The sequence below is a fragment of the Thermobia domestica genome, chromosome 2, assembly GCF_964235325.1.
Source record: "Thermobia domestica chromosome 2, izTheDome1.hap1.1, whole genome shotgun sequence".
NCBI lineage: Eukaryota > Metazoa > Arthropoda > Insecta > Zygentoma > Lepismatidae > Thermobia > Thermobia domestica.
This window is the reverse complement of record NC_137455.1, coordinates 52,257,075-52,275,317: the sequence shown is the minus strand read 5'-3', so window position 1 is coordinate 52,275,317 and position 18,243 is coordinate 52,257,075. Positions and strand designations below refer to the sequence as shown.

The following is an 18,243-nucleotide window of genomic DNA, read 5'->3' as shown; positions in this document are numbered from 1 at the left end:
TGTAAGAACAGGTCACAACTGTTAACTCCAGAATACGATATGAGAGTGTGTTTATCAACTATCCGTCCACAATTAAAGAAGAGTATGAAAGAACATCAAGCTCAAGTTGCACATTAACGTTGAATCGTGTACAGACTTGTTTTACTTATACTAGACTCTCGCTAATCCGACCATTCCTGGCACATATGGGTGCCGGATTAGCGGAAGTGCCGGATTATTGAGTGTCTGACATTTATTTGATTTATTTATTTATCTTATTTTTTAATTTATTTTGAAAACATAAGGGATATAGTATACAGTACTTTAACCTTCCGTTTTCTCAACTCACTATTCATTTGTGTTGACTACTGTCGAATGACATCTTCTTTCTTTTTGATGTCATAAACAGTTGCTCTTCCAACATTGAACTCAGCAGCAATGGCTTTCTGCAAGGAACCTCGATTTAACTTATCTAAAATTTCGAGTTTCTGCTTGAGGTCTAGCATAACGTGTTTCCTTTTAGAAGACATGATTTCCGAATTGTAAAGAATGCTACAATTTCGAATACGTACAGTATATAAAACATTGTTTAACTAAAAGTTGTTGCGCATGCGCACGATAATTCATTGTGCACGTGTTTCTAGTTGGATGTGCGCCGGATTACTGAGAGGCTGGAGTACTGAGGGTCGGATTAGCGATAGTCTAATGTATTTTTGAAAGATGTAACTTTAATACATTATTATTAAACAATTGTAACCTCCAATAGATATTATTGCAAAATTGTTACATTACTAATACTATTGAACAATTCTAATCTTCATATAATATTTAAAAACTGTAATGTATATTAACCATGTTAATAAATTATAAGTTTCATACTGTGTTACTTTTCAGTACATTTTTAATGTTGAGAAAAATATTTGTTATCATTGTTATGGCCATTATTGCTTCTTTATTGTTGCAGACTATTTAGTAAGTTGAAATTTTAAAATATTCCATCCTTTCGACAAAACAAACATGCATACAAGTTACCTACAAGTTTGTGTTTTAAAAGTAAAAGAGATTTGTTTGTTCGTTCGTTATTTAGTGATCTTCCTTCTTACTAAAATGTTAGATACAGTTTTTGAAAAAGAAAGTATATTTTTAAAAGCTTGCGTTCTATATTACATTGCAATTGTTTTCTATTTTTAAATTAAAATGAAAAATAAGTATAATGATTTTCCACGGGTCAAAACCAGCGATCGAGCTTTCTTCTCTGTGAAAAGGAGATCAGTAATCACAGAAAAAAAAAATACCACGATGTTTTATATTTACAAATAATAATATCTATGAGTGTGCCGCGAGAATTGAAGTTACACCAGTAGTGTGCCGCAAGTTGAAAAAGATTGGGAAACGCTGGAATAGACCACTGCAGGATATACTTCTACCGATTAACCAATTAGCAGATCGCGATCAACGGGTTGGCCATCCCTCTGGTGTAGCTAATAAAAGTAGATTCATGTTATAGTTCACTTTTTATGCAACATTTAAGTAGCATAAATTTTTTCTCAATTTTGGAAAACTCAAAAATACATTATAAATGAAAAATCCTCATAAATCTAATAAACACTATATTTACCTGTTTTGGAACCATACTTGGACGACCCTCATATCCAACCCTGTATCTTGGCTGAGCTGTTCTCGGACGTGTCTCGCCGGCTTTGGACTGTTGTTATACGCACTCTTCAGCGTTTCGAGCTGCTTGGCCGTGATGGTGGTCCGTGGGCGCTTATTCGGCTGGTCGGCTTCAAGACAAGCACCGTCTAGCGCAAGTAACAAATTGACAGATATTCCACAACACACAAAGTATATACACACACACACTCATACACATTGATATTTAATTTTGTGTTTTACATTACTATGTCATCTGCGGAGCATTATTACAAAGACAATATAGGTAAATGCAGTACAACCAGAATTATACGAGGCAAAAGGTCCTAGGATACTTCTGATAAAAATGAATTATTACGAACAGACCTATATTTATGCATGGACCACAGGAACTTGGGCCTAGAGCGCCAAATTTCCAAGGGCGATATATTAGTAGAATCGAGATTGAAGTATGTGGTACGAAAAAAAAAAAGTGATCGATGCTGAAAACTGAATTGATTAACTGTACTTGCGAACTTCTTGACAACGTACTGTATTTTCTGCAGACTAGTAGACTATTTAGCAGTTTTAATGATTTTTGCTTTTATTTTGCATCCCAAAGACACATTATAATATTTTCTTTAGTAAGTTTTTTGTGTTCACACATAACTGAATACAAACAAATAGTGGGGAAACACTTAAACACATTCCAAGTCGCCATTGTTTACCTTCAAATATTATACATATATCGTCACTGCGCCTCGAAGAACCGCTTTGTGACATTTTTGTTGAAAGTGAGTTATGCCGTGCAAATAAACCTGAAAGCTGTCAGACAGCGTCCCTTATAATGTGATAAGTTGGTATCCAATTGTTTCGCCACAACAATGAAAAAATAATGAATTGAAATTAAAGGCTTCAGGTTCTCATCACTTACGTATTGATTAATGTATACAAATCCTCTATGGTCTGTCATGCTCACAGCTCCTCAGGGACACCATGAAAACAGACTCTCAGAAAAGTGTTTATGCCATTGTAGATGGGTTAGGCATACACCATACCACTGTCGTTCTGTAACGACAAGGAGAAAAAGTTTGACACAAAGGTGCCGCATCATTTCGGACTGGCCGACAAAGCTGGTCGTCTGGAGATGTGCAGTTCTCCTGATTGTAAGGAACAACCGGAAAAATTTCCTGCATCGGATTGTCACTTTTGGTGAAAAATGGATCTGCTACAGTCTTAAACTGTCAGAACGGTGGTTGATCTTGATCAAAATCTAGGCGGTTTCTAAAACCGCTAGAAGATTTTGCTGCTACGGCGATTTATAGTGTTTTTGATCCATCATGTCTTTTCCTGTCGAGACAAAACTATTATTGTGAATCGTTACAGAGCTGAACTCCGTGAAATGCACTGTAACTTTGTCTGCAAGGACCTAGAAATATTCAAAAGACATGGTATCATCATATATTTTTTTTTACCACATTTCGCACGCGCAAATTTCGCTCAAAAGTTGTAAATTCTCTGAGTACATATGAAACTTTTCGTTATCCACCTTATTATCCTGACATCTCTCTCACCCGCTACTATCTCTTCTGACATCTGGAATACTTCTTGGAAGGGAAGGCCTTCTCTATTGATTAGGTGGTGTAATGTGCGGTTTGAGGACTTGTTCGCATAGCAGTTAGCAGATTTGTTTCGCCACCGAATCCAATCGCTGGCTGAGCGATGTAAGAAGTCTGTGATTGCAGATAACGACCATTTTGATTAACTAGCTAATGTAGTTTCCATCTTTTGGTCTTGGAAAATGGTGCACTTGAGGGAGGACACTTCATTTACACCAATCTAATATTTAAGAAGATTCTACGAATTTATAAAAAACGTTGTCAAGAGGAATATCATCTTCCCCTCAAATTTATATATATATATATATATATATATATATATATATATATATATATATATATATATATATATATATATATATATATATATATATATATATATATATATATATATATATATATATATATATATATATATATATATATATATATATATATATATATATATATATATATATATATATATATATATATATATAAGATGTTGATATTGAATGAACCCAAGTTGGCGTTCTGCGTTATAGGTCTTTGGAAAATAGTCTAAATTGAAAAAGTCTTTGGTTGCTGCATGTGAGCAGCTAAAGAAAAGGAAAGAAAGAAGTTCGATTGGGATATAGTATACATGAAGCTGCATCAGTTCCCGAAGGAGCAGGACGCTCATACTTTTAGGGATTATTCATTGAGTATGTACGAATTTACAAAGGGGGTAACAAAGCGACTTTTATTTACTTATCGCTTGATACGAAAATAAAAGAGAACGTACCTTTACTTTATATCTGCTTGTGTAGTGCCCTTGTACTTTATCTATGACTATGTGTGTGTGTGGGGGGGGGGAATTTAACTCATATCGCATGTCTTGTGCACATGGATACTTCTTACTATTGCACTACGTAGAAAATTTATGGTATTTCATGTCGAAGTGGTAATAGAACAGAAGAAACGCAGATCAGGGGTTCTCATGTATACTATTATCATCGATTGTAACAAATAAAAAAATCTGTTATTCGATGCAACCTAATAACTCTATTTGCTAATATTTATTAAACAATATAGTTTTATTTTCCATTATATCTCAGTTTTCTCTTTTTGGTTTTATTTTAGTGAAATAACTTGAAAACTCATGTCGAGTTAACTACTGAAGCACCTATGCTTTGACACAAATTGCTTTTAATCATCTCTTCGTCCTTCATTTGACATTTACCGTGAAAAAAAAGCAATGGCAAGAACACTATATATGTCGTACGAGTTCAACCAAACTCATTCAACCTGGATCAAACTTGGCATGGATGTAAACCTTCACCTGCTACAAAAGCTTGTAAAATATTACGGTGTGGATATATTTGGTTCCTAAGTCATACGTAAAGTGAAAAACCATATGATGAACGATGTTTTACGATTTTACGTAATTTTTACTAGTCTTAACTAAGTAATTCAGTTATTCTCTACGTGTACCTTGACTGCAGAATAAATACGAGCAATACACGTGTTCTCTTCGGAACAATCAGGTCATTCATCTTATAAGTCTCCCTTGAAGCACTGATATGTGTGAGGTTTATTACTATAATATCATCATTTTAACATATATTTCAATGTTTTCTTGTTATATTTAATTTAGTTAGTAATTCACTTAGCAAGTAATGGTTAAAAAAATCCAGCATGTTTTAAATAGTTGTGAAGACAAATGTTGTTTAAAAATATTCTGTACAGTATGAATTAACTTACACAAGAATAGAAAACATTAAAATATGTTAATGTTTAATATTAATTAACTTTAATTTTTGATGAACAAAGACATTCTGTCTATTCTGTTATATTATTATTATTATTATTATTATTATTATTATTATTATTATTATTATTATTATTATTATTATTATTATTATTATTATTATTATTATTTGACTGATCCTAACTGACTGAGTTTTTTCTCGGACAGTTTCCGTAGCATTTGTCGATACAGAAATGCACTTTCGCTCACGTAAAAAAAAAAAAAAAAAAAAAATGTAGTGTAACAATTTTCCTTCTACTTTTGTTAACACTTTAAGTTGTGGGGAAGAAGATACTAGGGACCTTTTTTTTTTTTTAAAAAAAAATAAACGTTTATTTTGTAGACAACTTGGTGACAACGTTGCACAATGAACAATACATAACCAAATTCTTGGTATTTTATTGCACGGTGACTTTTGAGTTATAAGACGACAGCAAACGTCAGAGATACAAAAAAAAAAAAAAAATTCTGCAGGGGTCCTATCATGTTCCAAGTCAATTTAGAATTGTTATAGTCCATCTCCCTAATATCAATTTTTATGTTACTTTTCCATCTACAGTATGGAATATTCAAGTGCTTTCACAAACAATTCAGCAAAAATTTTGCATGCAAGACGCATATATCTCTTCCCTATCCTTATGACTCGAAAAGCATTTAATATTAGCACAGAAAAATACAGTACATCTTAAAATCAAACTCACAAGCACTTTGCACCCCTGATTTTATCATTTATCATATCCGTTTACGTCACAGCCGTATTTTTGCTCATACTATATCTGCTCCTTGACTACTCTTCGTGACGAAAATTATAATTAATGAATGTAGTGAATTCTAGTTTTGCCTCGGGCAATTTTGGCTCTACTGCAGAGAAAATTAGAGGCTAATAGGGGACTGTCTCTCAAAACAATTAGACTACAAAACAATTATAGTTGAGGGGTATATGTAATTCCATGGATTTTGAATGAAGCAATTATATGAGTGGTGGCGATGGATAGGTAATGAGCTATAGAATCATATACTACTGGGTGTTTTGTCTGAAACTGTGGTCGAACGGTGTCTTCCCGTTGTGCCTACTTCCCGTTATGCCTACAGGCCCTCCAGCACTTTGTAGAAAATATTTTTAATGATCTTATCTGTAGGCAGAACGGTAATTCCCGTTGTGCCTACTTCCCGTTCTGCCTACTCTTTCGAGACGGGGAATTCTGTGCAGGGAGGGATCTTTTCTAGGGATTTTTTCTTTAGTAATTCTAATAGATTCTGTAAGAAGAATAACTATTCCTTTAAATTTCATCATATATTTTAAATGTTATCTTACTTGCTCTTCTCAGAAAAAATGACTAGGTACAGACTAGTTGGCCAGACATGTCTTGGGGATGTGAACTGTGGCATTTTTTAGTACTGCAAGTCTTAGCATGCTGGAGGTAAACTACTGGAAACCCAAATAAAATTTTGTTCTGAAATTGCTTGATATTAGATCTTTTTTTTTTTTTTTTAATGTTTGTTTCACATACAATGTCTAACATTCTTGCAACTGAGTCAACCAATTTTCCATGTATGATGAAACTTGTAGAGGTGGTGGTTGTTTTTACAGAAGCTTTTAGAAATACTAAAGAAATATTCCCTACAAAAATTCCTCCCTGCACATAATTCCCCGTCTCGAAAGAGTAGGCACAACGGGAAGTAGGCACAACGGGAATTACCGTTCTGCCTAGAGATAAGATAATTAAAAATATTTTCTTTAAAGTGCTGGAGGGTCTGTAGGCAGAACGGGAAGTAGGCACAACGAGAATGAACCGGTCGAACCGGTGTATGACGTCATACTTCTAAGATGGCCGCTAACACCTACATTGATGTCTTTTTAGCGCTATACAGGCTAAAGTTCTCAACCGATTTTCATGAGAAGTGGCTCATTTTATTTCTTCTGGTTGCTGCATGTGCCTTTTGCATAGATATTTGCCAAATAAGTAGTTTCACTACTTCAAAAATTAAGAAAACTATCAAAACTGAGGTAAAATTTTTAAATCGCTTTTTCTAACTTCAATGGGCATACCCACTAAACTAGCGAATGAGTTTTAATAAGTGTCTTATTTTTCTCCATGGTTATTATTTATACATGTTAAATAAATATTTGACAAATAGATAATTTTATTTATTTACAAATTTAATAAAAAGTCGGCAAAATGATATAAAATTAAGTCTTTTTGAAACATATGCAGTCAAATACCGACAATGAAAATGATGTGAGGTATAAAATGTTAACAAATCATTATACCGATAAATACCTTTAAATCAAACTAAGATTTCCGATTATAGAGTAATTTATTCTCGTATTGTAGTGGATCACTTCCTTATTACTATTAGAAAAAGATACGCATCCAATTAAACGAAATAAAAATTAGTAAACATGCTGGGTTGTAAAATAAAAAAAGTAAAATACTTCAAAGTAACAAATAAATTATTTTTATTATTACAGAATTGTTTAGAAAGGAAACTAATAGTAGAAATTCGACTTATGAGTCATCATCTGAATCTGACAGTTGAACTTGGTCCTCATTTTCACAGTTGTCACAATGCTCTTCCTCTGCTTCACATTTTCTCAGTTCTGTATTATACATGTAAGTATTTGAACACTGCATTTGTAATTGGCACAATTGAAAGCACATAGTCCTTTGACACAATCGCAACGCACCCAATTTTAAAATAGCTTCTGGAGAGGACTCACGGTACATGACTCATGGTAGGAAAATACTCATTTCCCCTCCTTTCCTATCTAAACGTAGATGGTCTGGGAGATCCAGTTGTTGAAGATTAGCCCATCGTCACTCCATCACTTGGTAGTGGGTTCTTATGATGTGTTGGTGTAAACTGGCTTTGTTTTCGCCAAAGTTTCACATTGGACATGTTTTCAGGTAAACGGCCACCACCGGAACTTACCAATATCTGAAAATTGTTTACCTTGTAAATATGCGCGACAAATGTACTTTTCTATCAATTTTTCATCTTCACATATAAAATTTTCTGGGCAGTTCAATCTATCAAATGCCTCTAAAACTTTTTCTGTGGAAGATTCAAAAACTTTCTAGAAAGAATGTTTTCCTCTGTTGTTGAAGGAATCTGCTGTGTCACGCCCAGATAGAGAATGAAGTCTTAATAATGCCTTAACTTGTTTGGGATTTAGGCAAGTATAAATACGATAAGTTCTATTAACCTCCTATGGGCTCCAATTCCAGTCACAAACACACTGCCTGGTGGAAGCAACTGTAACCACCACAATAACAGAATAAACACATCTGTATCTGTTGATTAGATGTAGAGAGTAGAAGCACGGGCCGATACATGTAAACAATGTAAAATAATTTTAGTATCATCTCCCTCCTGACTACTTACAAGTTCGTCCACTTCAATACGAGAATAAATTACTCTATAATCGGAAACTTTAGTTTGATTTAAAGGTATTTATCGGCATAATGATTTGTTAACATTTTATACCTTACACCATTTTCATTGTCGGTATTTGACTGCATATCTTTCAAAAAGACTCAATTTCGTATCATTTTGCCGACTTTTTATTAAATTTGTAAATAAATAAAATTATCTATTTGTCAAATATTTATTTAATATGTATAAATGATAGCCATGGAGAAAAATGAGACACTTATTAAAACCCATTCTCTAGTTTAGTGGGTAGCCCATTAAAATTAGAAAAAGCGATTTAATTTTACCTAAGTTTTTTTTATAGTTTTCTTAATTTTTGAAGTAGTGAAACTATTTATTTGGCAAATATCTATGCAAAAGACACACGCAGCAACCAGAAGAAATAAAATGAGCCACTTTCCATGAAAATCGGTTGAGAACTTTAGCCTGTGTAGCGCTAAAATTGATATCAATGTCGGCGTTAGCGGCCATTTTAGAAGTATAACGTCATACACCGACTCGGCCACAGTTTGAGACAAAACACCCTGTAGTACATGATTCTGTAGCTCATTACCTATCCATCGCCGCCACTAATATAATTACTTCGTTCAAAATCCCACGGATTTTGTTATATTGACATATACTCCTGCACTATTACAGTGGACTCTAAGGTTATGAATCCTGAGGTTCACGAAAAAAATCAGTTTACGAAAATGTTTTTGTGAGCAATTTTTCGAAAATGTTTTACGAACAATATGTCAGGGCACGAACACATACAAGTAGAAAGGCTACTTTTGTGAGTCTGCCTCTCAGAAGACTGTGATAAAAAAAATGTTCTCTTTTTAATTTTTGTGTGTTTGTTTTAGCCCTCATATTGTTTTGTTTAATTTGGTGTTACTTATTTGCATTTAAGAAGTAACATTTCAGTCAATTTCATTCTATAACGTCTGTTTACAAATATATTCAAGAACAGCGTCATGGAACGGATTATATGATTCCTGAACAGCGTTATGGAACAGATTAAATGATTCAAGAACAACGTTATGGGACAGGTTAACTTCGCAACTTGAGGGTCCACTGTAAGAGACAGTTTATTTGTAAACATGATTAGCTTTACCAATTTACAGTATCTCGAAACTACAATTGATTACTATGTTGAAGTATTAAAACTGGTTCTCTTGAAACCATCAATAATTGTTTTGTTAGTAGTAAAATGGGAATTTCATTTCATTTGGGTTATCGTCCCTTTTAGTAGCGAGCCTAAATGAAACGTGGACCTATAGTTTCACGTGAGTCCAAGAGGCTATGATGTAATGGGGTTAAAAACTACGAACAGTGTACTAGAAATTGAATTTTAGAAGTTTTTTTTTTTTCCTAGAAGACGATTTTGTTACTTTCGAGAGGTCTGAACCCATTTTTCTTCATCATATTGTAAAATTATTGAGTAAGTTATGAATGTAAAACTCAGGTATTAGAACTAGTCATGTAAATTATATTTAATTATAGTTACCACTATATACGTATATAATAGGTTTATAAAAATACATACAATTACCCATATACGTCCGTGTAATGTCCGCATATTTTTACCCAGAATTTCAACTAAAATCTCAGGATTGGACGAGTCTTTTAGTTGGTAAGTTTGATTACCGTCTGAGCTAATGGAACGTGTTTAAAAAGCAAACGAAAATATTGCAATTCAATACTACTACATGCATATACGGTGCTTCAATATTACTATATAGCTGTTTGTTTCGTAATTGTTCGGAAACATTTACCATGCACACATGCGGTCAATAGTAGTTAAGAAACACGATTTTATTGTTTATGTTATTTAAAAAAAAAATGTTATAGACACATTCACTTTATTGCAGTTCTCTTCCATTTTTCTTTAATCAATCATTTTCTCTTGAATTATTATTTTCACGGTTTTCCATGCACCAGAGGTTAACGCTTTATTATTACCCAAAACATTTTCACTGTTTTCCGTATCCCGGTCTGAAACGTTTTCACTGATTTCCGCATCGTAGTTAAGCGTTTTCACTGTTTTCCCCTGTCGTAGTCGGAAACGTTTTCACTGCTTTCCTTATCATGATCGGAAGCGTTTTCACTGCTTTCCTTAACGTGATCGAGGGGGCCGTGGTGGCTCAGTGGTAAAGCGTTAACCTCTGGTGCATGGGTTCCCGGGTTCAAACCCTGCTCCCGCCAAGTGAACTTTGTGATGGACAAACACGTGAGGGTGGGTTTCCTCGGGGTTCTCCCGTTTCCTCCCACTTTCTTCATTCCACCATTTCATCCATTTCTCATAATCACTGTCTCCTTTAGCCTAGCCGGCATAACCGTGGGATGTAAAACTTAAAGATTTCATTTCATTTTTTTCTTATCGTGATCGGAAGCGTTTTCACTGCTTTCCGTATCGTAGTCGGAAGAGTTTTCACTATTTTCCTCACGTTTTCGCTGTTTTCCGTATCGTAGTCGGAAACGTTTACACTGTTTTCCGTATCGTAGTCGGAAGAGTTTTCCTCACAAAAAACACAGAATTTAAAATGGTAGTGCGGAAATTACACGGATCAATATTTCTTTTCCTTCAGTACTTCCGAAATATTGGAGTGCAGATATTACAAGGCGTACATAGTATTCCCATTACCAACACAACATATCATTCAATGAATTATATTAGGGTTGTTTAAAAACTTAATGGGTTACTTTGTTTTTTCTTGGGGAAATATTTTATTCACTTAAGAAACGAGTCAAAACATTTCAATCGAGTCCCCGTCGCTGATTGAATTTGTCGGGTTAATTGTTGTTGTGTAGTGCATCGACAGGCACAAATTAATAAAATCATTAGGATTCAATACGTTTAGTTTAGTTCTTGTGGTGACACATCCAAATGCGGCCGATATACAAACTCTGTTAACTTAATGGAAGCGGGATTTTCTCGAGGTACATGGTTAGTTTATGCATTTTCGGCACGGGAGACCCAGAGTGGATTTCCGCCGGAAGCACATGTAGTTCGGATCCCACATTAAGCTGTAGGTTCGTCTTATATAGCTTAGGTACTGAAAAGGGAGGCTAAGCTCCGAATCGATCAACCATCAACCTAATGGATAGCGCACGCGTCTTTTGTGCACGGAATAATGGGTTCAAGTCTTGGTAGTTGAACAAAGTAATTTCAAAACATTGCCGTGCGGATTTCACTTTAAACTGTAGGTTCATGTCTTATATATTCTCGGTACTCAAAAGGGACGCTAAAGACAATCAAACAACAACAATCAAATTTCCGCTGCTAGTACTGCTGAGGAACAATGCTTCTACCGAAACCGTAACCTTCATATATGTTTGTGTATGTTTACGACGGTTTGCTTGTCCCATATTCCGAAGTCAATTCGAAATTAATTGTTACTGACAAATCATTGTTAGGGTGCCATTATACCAGAATACTACATTTCACTGTGGATGATAATACTATACACTTATTTCAAATTTTCAAAATTTTCTTTTTTGTTTTGCTGAAATAAGAATATACTTTCTGAACAACACTCAAATAACGTTGTTATCAACCATCGCATGAAACCTGTGCTTGATGGACCTAATTAATAAAGCATATCTATTACTTTGAAAACTTTAAAACCGTATAGATCTATGTCACTATCAATTAGAAATAAAATCAATTATATTAAGTAGTGTTTACCTTTTGCTTTGGAGGACTCGTAGTCTGGCTTACAGACCAGCTTCTTATCCTCCATGAGGTAGAACTCGTCTCCCGTGTTCAGCTGCCGGTTGCACATGACGCACGAAAAGCACTGCAGGTGATACACATTGTCCTGCGCCCGTCGTACTACCTGCGTCGGGGGAATCCCCTGATCGCACCCAGCGCACTTCGTCCCAAACCTCCTGTGCCGACAACACCAAAACAAATAAACATTATCCTTTATGTATAACACATTAAACCAGGGATGCAAATAAGCAACAAAATTTTACTAGCCCAAGTAAAAAAAGCTACTGGCCCACATTCCACAATAGAAATCATTTACTTACCTTCGATATGATATTAACTACTAGCCTGCACCGATGAACCACTCGCCCCGGGCGAGTGGTTATTTGCATCCCTGCATTAAACTAAATATTATTTAAAAAGAAATGTGGCCTTGATTATTTTCATTCCCTCTACTCTAGTCAATTATTAACACCAGAACCTCGTATATGCAAGGCAGTATTGCAGTCTTATACTTACCATAGAAACAAAATCTATAGTAATCAATGACGAGAACAGTGTCTAAAATTAGATATTGTCTAAATAAGTAAGAGACGTGTTGAGTAGCTTAATAGTTGAGCAATGCCTACGTAGCACCGCCTCAGAAAATATCCCACGGATGATTTGTATTACCTATAGTATTGCTTGAAGTGTTCAATCTTATTAATTTGAGAATGGTGATATAAAGTCATTGGTTAAGTCAAACTTAAGATTTACTACGTTACAAATGTAGATACACTTGGAGCCACTTCATGGACAGTGCAAGAATATCATGAAATCAGCAAATTACGATAGTTATTATTATTATTTTTTTAAAATTTCTACTAGGCCATCAGAGGAGAAGCACGTAAGATGATTGAACGAGGATAGGCCAAAGCTTTCCATTGGACGTTCCCCATCCTCCACATCTATAGAGAGACTCTGCCATTCAATCATTGTGGAGTAGTGAGCGTGAAAATATATCGAGTTCAATCCAAGCGCCCGCCAACTGTGAAGTGAAAATATCGAGTGCAATCCAAGCGCCCACTAAGTATGAACTTCAGAAATACATTATTTAATTCGATTTCTACTGGCAGAACGGCACAATACAGCCACAATTCATCGTTGAATGAGTAAAGATTACAGCAAGAGGTTTATAAGTAATGGCTGTGTGCATGACTGCTGCAAAGAGTTTAAAGAAAGCCTTGCTGACGAAGCTAAGGATGGGAATCTGTTGCTGTAGAAAACCTTGATGAACGCGTGAATCATATGGTTCATAAAAGACGTAGGTTTGTATTTCTGAACTGTCTGATCTTGGAATTTCAGAGAATCTGGCAGTCACCTGGAGAAATCGAATTACATCTCGTAGTTCACACTTGGCGGGCGCTTTAATTGCCCTCGATACATTTGCACGCTCACTGATTAATGATTAAATGATAGTACATAATGATTAAATGGCAGAGTCTGTCGATCGGTGTGGGCGATGGGCAACATCCAATGAACAGCTTTGTGTTATCCGTGTTTCGTCATTTCACGTCGTTCCTCTGTGGTGGCTTACGGTGGTTGAAAAAAGATTTCCCTCGTATATAGATAAGACATTCGAGTTATATATTACTTGTCGAGTGTAAAAAATAAACCAGGACAAATGATTGGCACATTATTATTGTTTCGTTTTCATGTTGTAATTTACTTAAGATATCTGTTTCTTGACAAAATAATCACCAGTGATTAGAAAAGAATGCCAAAGAACAAGTTGAAAGATTCCAATCAATGGCAATTTTGAAACTGACTACCCATATCCACACTCAAACGAGATCTGGTATTGGAAATTATATAGGTATAGTTGGTAGTCGTTACCAGGGTATAATTCATTTTAAGTTGCTGAAGATTCATAAAATAATTTCCCGCTGATGTTACTGTGAGCAATAAGAATTATCAGCAATAACGAACAGTTAAAGTAAGAGGTTCTTATTTTGACAAATAAAATATTAGTCATATTGAATATAATAGTGCAAGTTTCAATGCATCAAAAGTAACTTGACTGAGAATATTTACCACATCGGTCCTTCTCATCCGATATTGCATCATTGAATAGTGATTCCTTGAATTGATTTGTGAATCCTTGAATACAGAGTTAAGAAAGAAACTCATAAATTGTTTTGTGTGGAATATTGTGCTCCATAAGGTATAAACATGGCCATTACGTAAAAGCGATGAATAAAGACGGGAGGGTTTCAAAGTGAGGGAGTGGAGAAGAATGGAAATAATTAGTTTGGTGGAATGGAAGATGAAAGAGGTCTTAGAAATAGTGGGAGAGAATTCCAAATGAAATTAGAAACAGGAAAAGAAACTAGTTGGGATATTGGCTGACAAGGAATTCTACTGTGGAAAGAGAAAGAGGGAGAGTCGAAAGAATGTGCAGTTGATGGAGGATTTAGAACAGAAAATTCCTATGTCAAGATGAAGAAGTTAGCTGAAGATCATGGGGCATACAAGCTTCTCACTTTACGGAAAGTGCCTGCCAATAATGGAAGAATACCTATGTTAATAATTGATAATGATTTTGTTTAGTCCTATGAAACATGCTCTTAAAGATAAAAAAAAGAGTTTTCAAATCTTTATTTCTTTAAGTTCTCAAATCATATCTGTAATCACAACCAGAACATTTTTATAACAAAGGAATTAATAGAGAGAATGGCCATGAACATTCTAAGATTACATGGTATAAAGCCTACTACTTACTCAGGCTTTTATCATAAACTTTTCACCCCAACAAGGATCGAGCTCGGAAACACGGGCATTAGCTTCTTGGCCACAAAGGGTCCACGTGGCTAGTCACAAAGATTTCATAATTCGACTTATATATTAAAATGAATGTTTGTATGTTTGTCACTATATAAATCTACACCATTGGCTTAACATACTTCTAGAGAAAAAGGAGGCACGATGGCTCAGTGTTAGAGCGCTAACCTCTGGTGCGTGGGGCCCTTAGTTCCCTGGTCAAGTAAGCTTGTGCTAGACATTGTGTTAGTGAACTTTCTCGGGGTATTCCCGTTTCCTTCCACTTTCTCATTCCACAAATTCTTCCATCATCATTCACTTGCTTCAATGATCCATCTTTCTCATCCCAAAAGACATGATCATGGGACGTTAAATTGAAAGCTTTCATTTTATATTAAAGAAAACTTTTAGATAACTGTAGGGAAAGAGACTGTTGACTATTTATAATTTTCTTATGCATATCCTCAGAAGGGGGTTCAGAATGAAAAGGTGGTTCAAATTTATGTCAAGAATAGAGTAAGTATCTTATATGTCACTCAGATTAGCCATGTCGGTCCCGGCGTCCCTCACAGGGGACATAAAATATGACGATATTATTCTTTCTTTACAACTTTAAAATTAGACCGGCAACATTGAAAACTGTTTACACGGGATGATCCATTTACGAAGCAAAAGTTTTACTATGTGACAACGTTGCACATTAACACTACTCTATGAATCCATCAAGCAGTTACATCGATTGTCACGCTAATAAGCAGTGCTAATACCAACGCCTATTGACTTTAACTGCCATCTGGAAAGAATCGTTATAACTATTTGATGAATTTGTAGATCTTTTCTATGGTTCTTTATCTGCAACGTTCCCACATGCTGCAGTTCAGGTCTCGAGACGAAGACCCGAAAGGTATAAAATTATATATATATATATATATATATATATATATATATATATATATATATATATATATATATATATATATATATATATATATATATATGTATATATATATATATATATATATTTTCGCTTTATGTTTATTTGTGGAATAGTGCTCTATAGTCCATGGGCGCCATTTTTAGAACACCCGATATATATGAAAATTCGTTATTTTTGAAGCGTTATTTAAAAAAAGCTTCTATATTAAAAATTTGAATAGATATCACTAATATAATTCATTCTTTAAAAATGGCCTATTTTTACTTCTGAGTGCAACTTAATGAACTTGGAAGCAGGGGTGGATCCAGGGGGGCGATCGGGGCGATCGCTCCCCCAGAAGAGGAAACTTTCTTATTTTATATATATATAAATAAAACCCATCCCAAAGTTTGGAGCCCTTAAAAGTAGCAGTATAACAACCCACCGCCCCCCCCCCCAGAAGTCGGTCCTGGATCCGCTCCTGCTTGGAAGTACCATGTTTCACCAGGAAAATAACTCAAGACACCTTCAACAGCTAATTATTGTAGTTGTATATTTGAGAAAGAAAAAAAAATGAAATTTGATTCGAAAAGATGAGACAGAAAAAGTGCATTAACAATAATAATGTACAGAAATTTGATAAAAGCACTGAAATGCAATAAGTTCCGAATACAAAGTACGTTCTTATTATGTTCATATTTAGAATCAGAGCAAGAACTCGATCACAACAAATGTTTGTGAAAGATCTCTTAAAGAAAAGTGGAAAATCTCATTTGATAATTTTATAAAAAAGATGAAAAAGAACTCAGACTCATAATCTTTTTAATTTACTTTCAGGGGGAGGGGAAGGAGTTTTCAAAATCTTAATATTAATAGTGATATTTATTCCTTCAAGAATAGTGTTCTCCTCTGGTTTTCTCTTAATGATATGTTTGTTTTGCCCCGTGTTACACACAGGGTTTCTGTTTTCTTAGCTTTAGCAGGGTCTTTCATAAAAACGGGAAGTAGGAAGATTTTACAAGTGTTAAGTTATTATTTGTTTCAAGATAAAATACCATTTGCTGAGATATGGGAAATTAGACCGGTGAAGAACGTGGTGTGGCTCTAAATGCTTATTAGAAAAACAATTAACACATTCATAAATTTATTATGAGTGTCTGACGAGGCTACTTTCAATAAGATTGGTTTCGCTAACAATCAGAATTTGAGTTATTGGTAAGTGAAAGTCACAAACAACTTCTTGAGAAACCATTACACAGCGAAATAGTGACTGTACGGTGTGGTGTATCTAGTCGCAATATTGTTGGGCTCCACACTGACAGATCCCAACAATGATATCCCTACTACGTTTACTTGTTCAAGACAGCTCTGGAAGCAGAAATGGCCAGATTCTCTCAATGATTTTAGCAAGATAGAGCCACTTCACACACGACTAGAGTGTTAATGCTGACTCTTTAGCAGATGTTTCCCAGCCACATCATTATAAAGGGGAGGACACGTATTGTGGCAGTCCATGCGCTCCGATCTTTCTGTTTGTGATTACTTCCTGTAGTGATGTCTCAGCGTAAAGAATAAAAGTGTTGTCCACAAACCATCCAAGCACTGAAGGACAATATCCGCAGAAAAATCTCGAACATTCCAAAACCAATATTAGAAAACTCAATGGGAAATTTGCGTAGTAGACTTTGAAGAATGTGTGTAAATACAAGGAAACCACTTATCAGATGTTATTTTCTAAATTTAACCTAACTAAAAACAGTCAACTTATAATTTCGCGTCACTTTTCGCCACCCCTTTTGTGCACGGCGTCCTGGGTTCGACTCCTGGTGGGAGTGAATTGAAATTTGAACATGTTACGATGGTTTGTAGTGGATCTACGTCTCGTATAGCCTTGGAGCTGAAAAGAGACACTAAAAATCAACCAACCAATTAGAATTTTGTAATGACAACTAATATCCTGCAATAATGTACATTTGCTTCGTTATATTTCATTCTGTTTCACACGTGTTTCTTAATATTTACAATTTTCCACTTTTTTTTAAACTGTATTATTTTTAGGTATTACGTTGTCTCTTTTTTTTTTTTTTTTTTTTGAACTAACTGCCTTCTAGACTTACTCTTGAAAGTGGCAATCTATTTAGCGGCAATCTATTTAGCTGTTGAAAGTTCCAGGAATTTCTTATTTTCTACGTCTGAATTCTCACATACAGTGCCCTTTAACTTTCTAATATGTGTGAGTAAAACCTTGCATATACGAATTGAGTATAAAAAAGAAGAGAAAAAGAAAGAATAATTGCATATTCAAGAAAATCATTTCTCGATACATTTAGGTTTAAAGCTTAACGTAAAATAAACCATGGGATCCTCTTCTGTCACAGACTTCCAGGTCACACATCACAAT

The 18,243-nt window shown here is 34.8% G+C and overlaps 1 protein-coding gene across 5 annotated transcripts in view; it reads right to left on the bottom strand.

Annotated features, from left to right (window-relative positions):
- LOC145672109 (LIM/homeobox protein Lhx3-like) overlaps window positions 1–18,243 on the bottom strand; it is a 345,528-nt gene that overhangs the window by 55,715 nt on the left and 271,570 nt on the right. For 4 of the 5 annotated variants that reach the window (XM_081741393.1, XM_081741411.1, XM_081741421.1 and 1 more), the window contains exons 3-4: window positions 12,104–12,312; window positions 1,598–1,781 (exon numbers count right to left, since the gene is read on the bottom strand). In XM_081741393.1, coding sequence (XP_081597519.1) covers window positions 1,598–1,781; window positions 12,104–12,312 — 393 coding nt within the window. The remainder of the gene's footprint in view (window positions 1–1,597; window positions 1,782–12,103; window positions 12,313–18,243) is intronic. The other variant, XM_081741402.1, reaches the window with a different exon arrangement.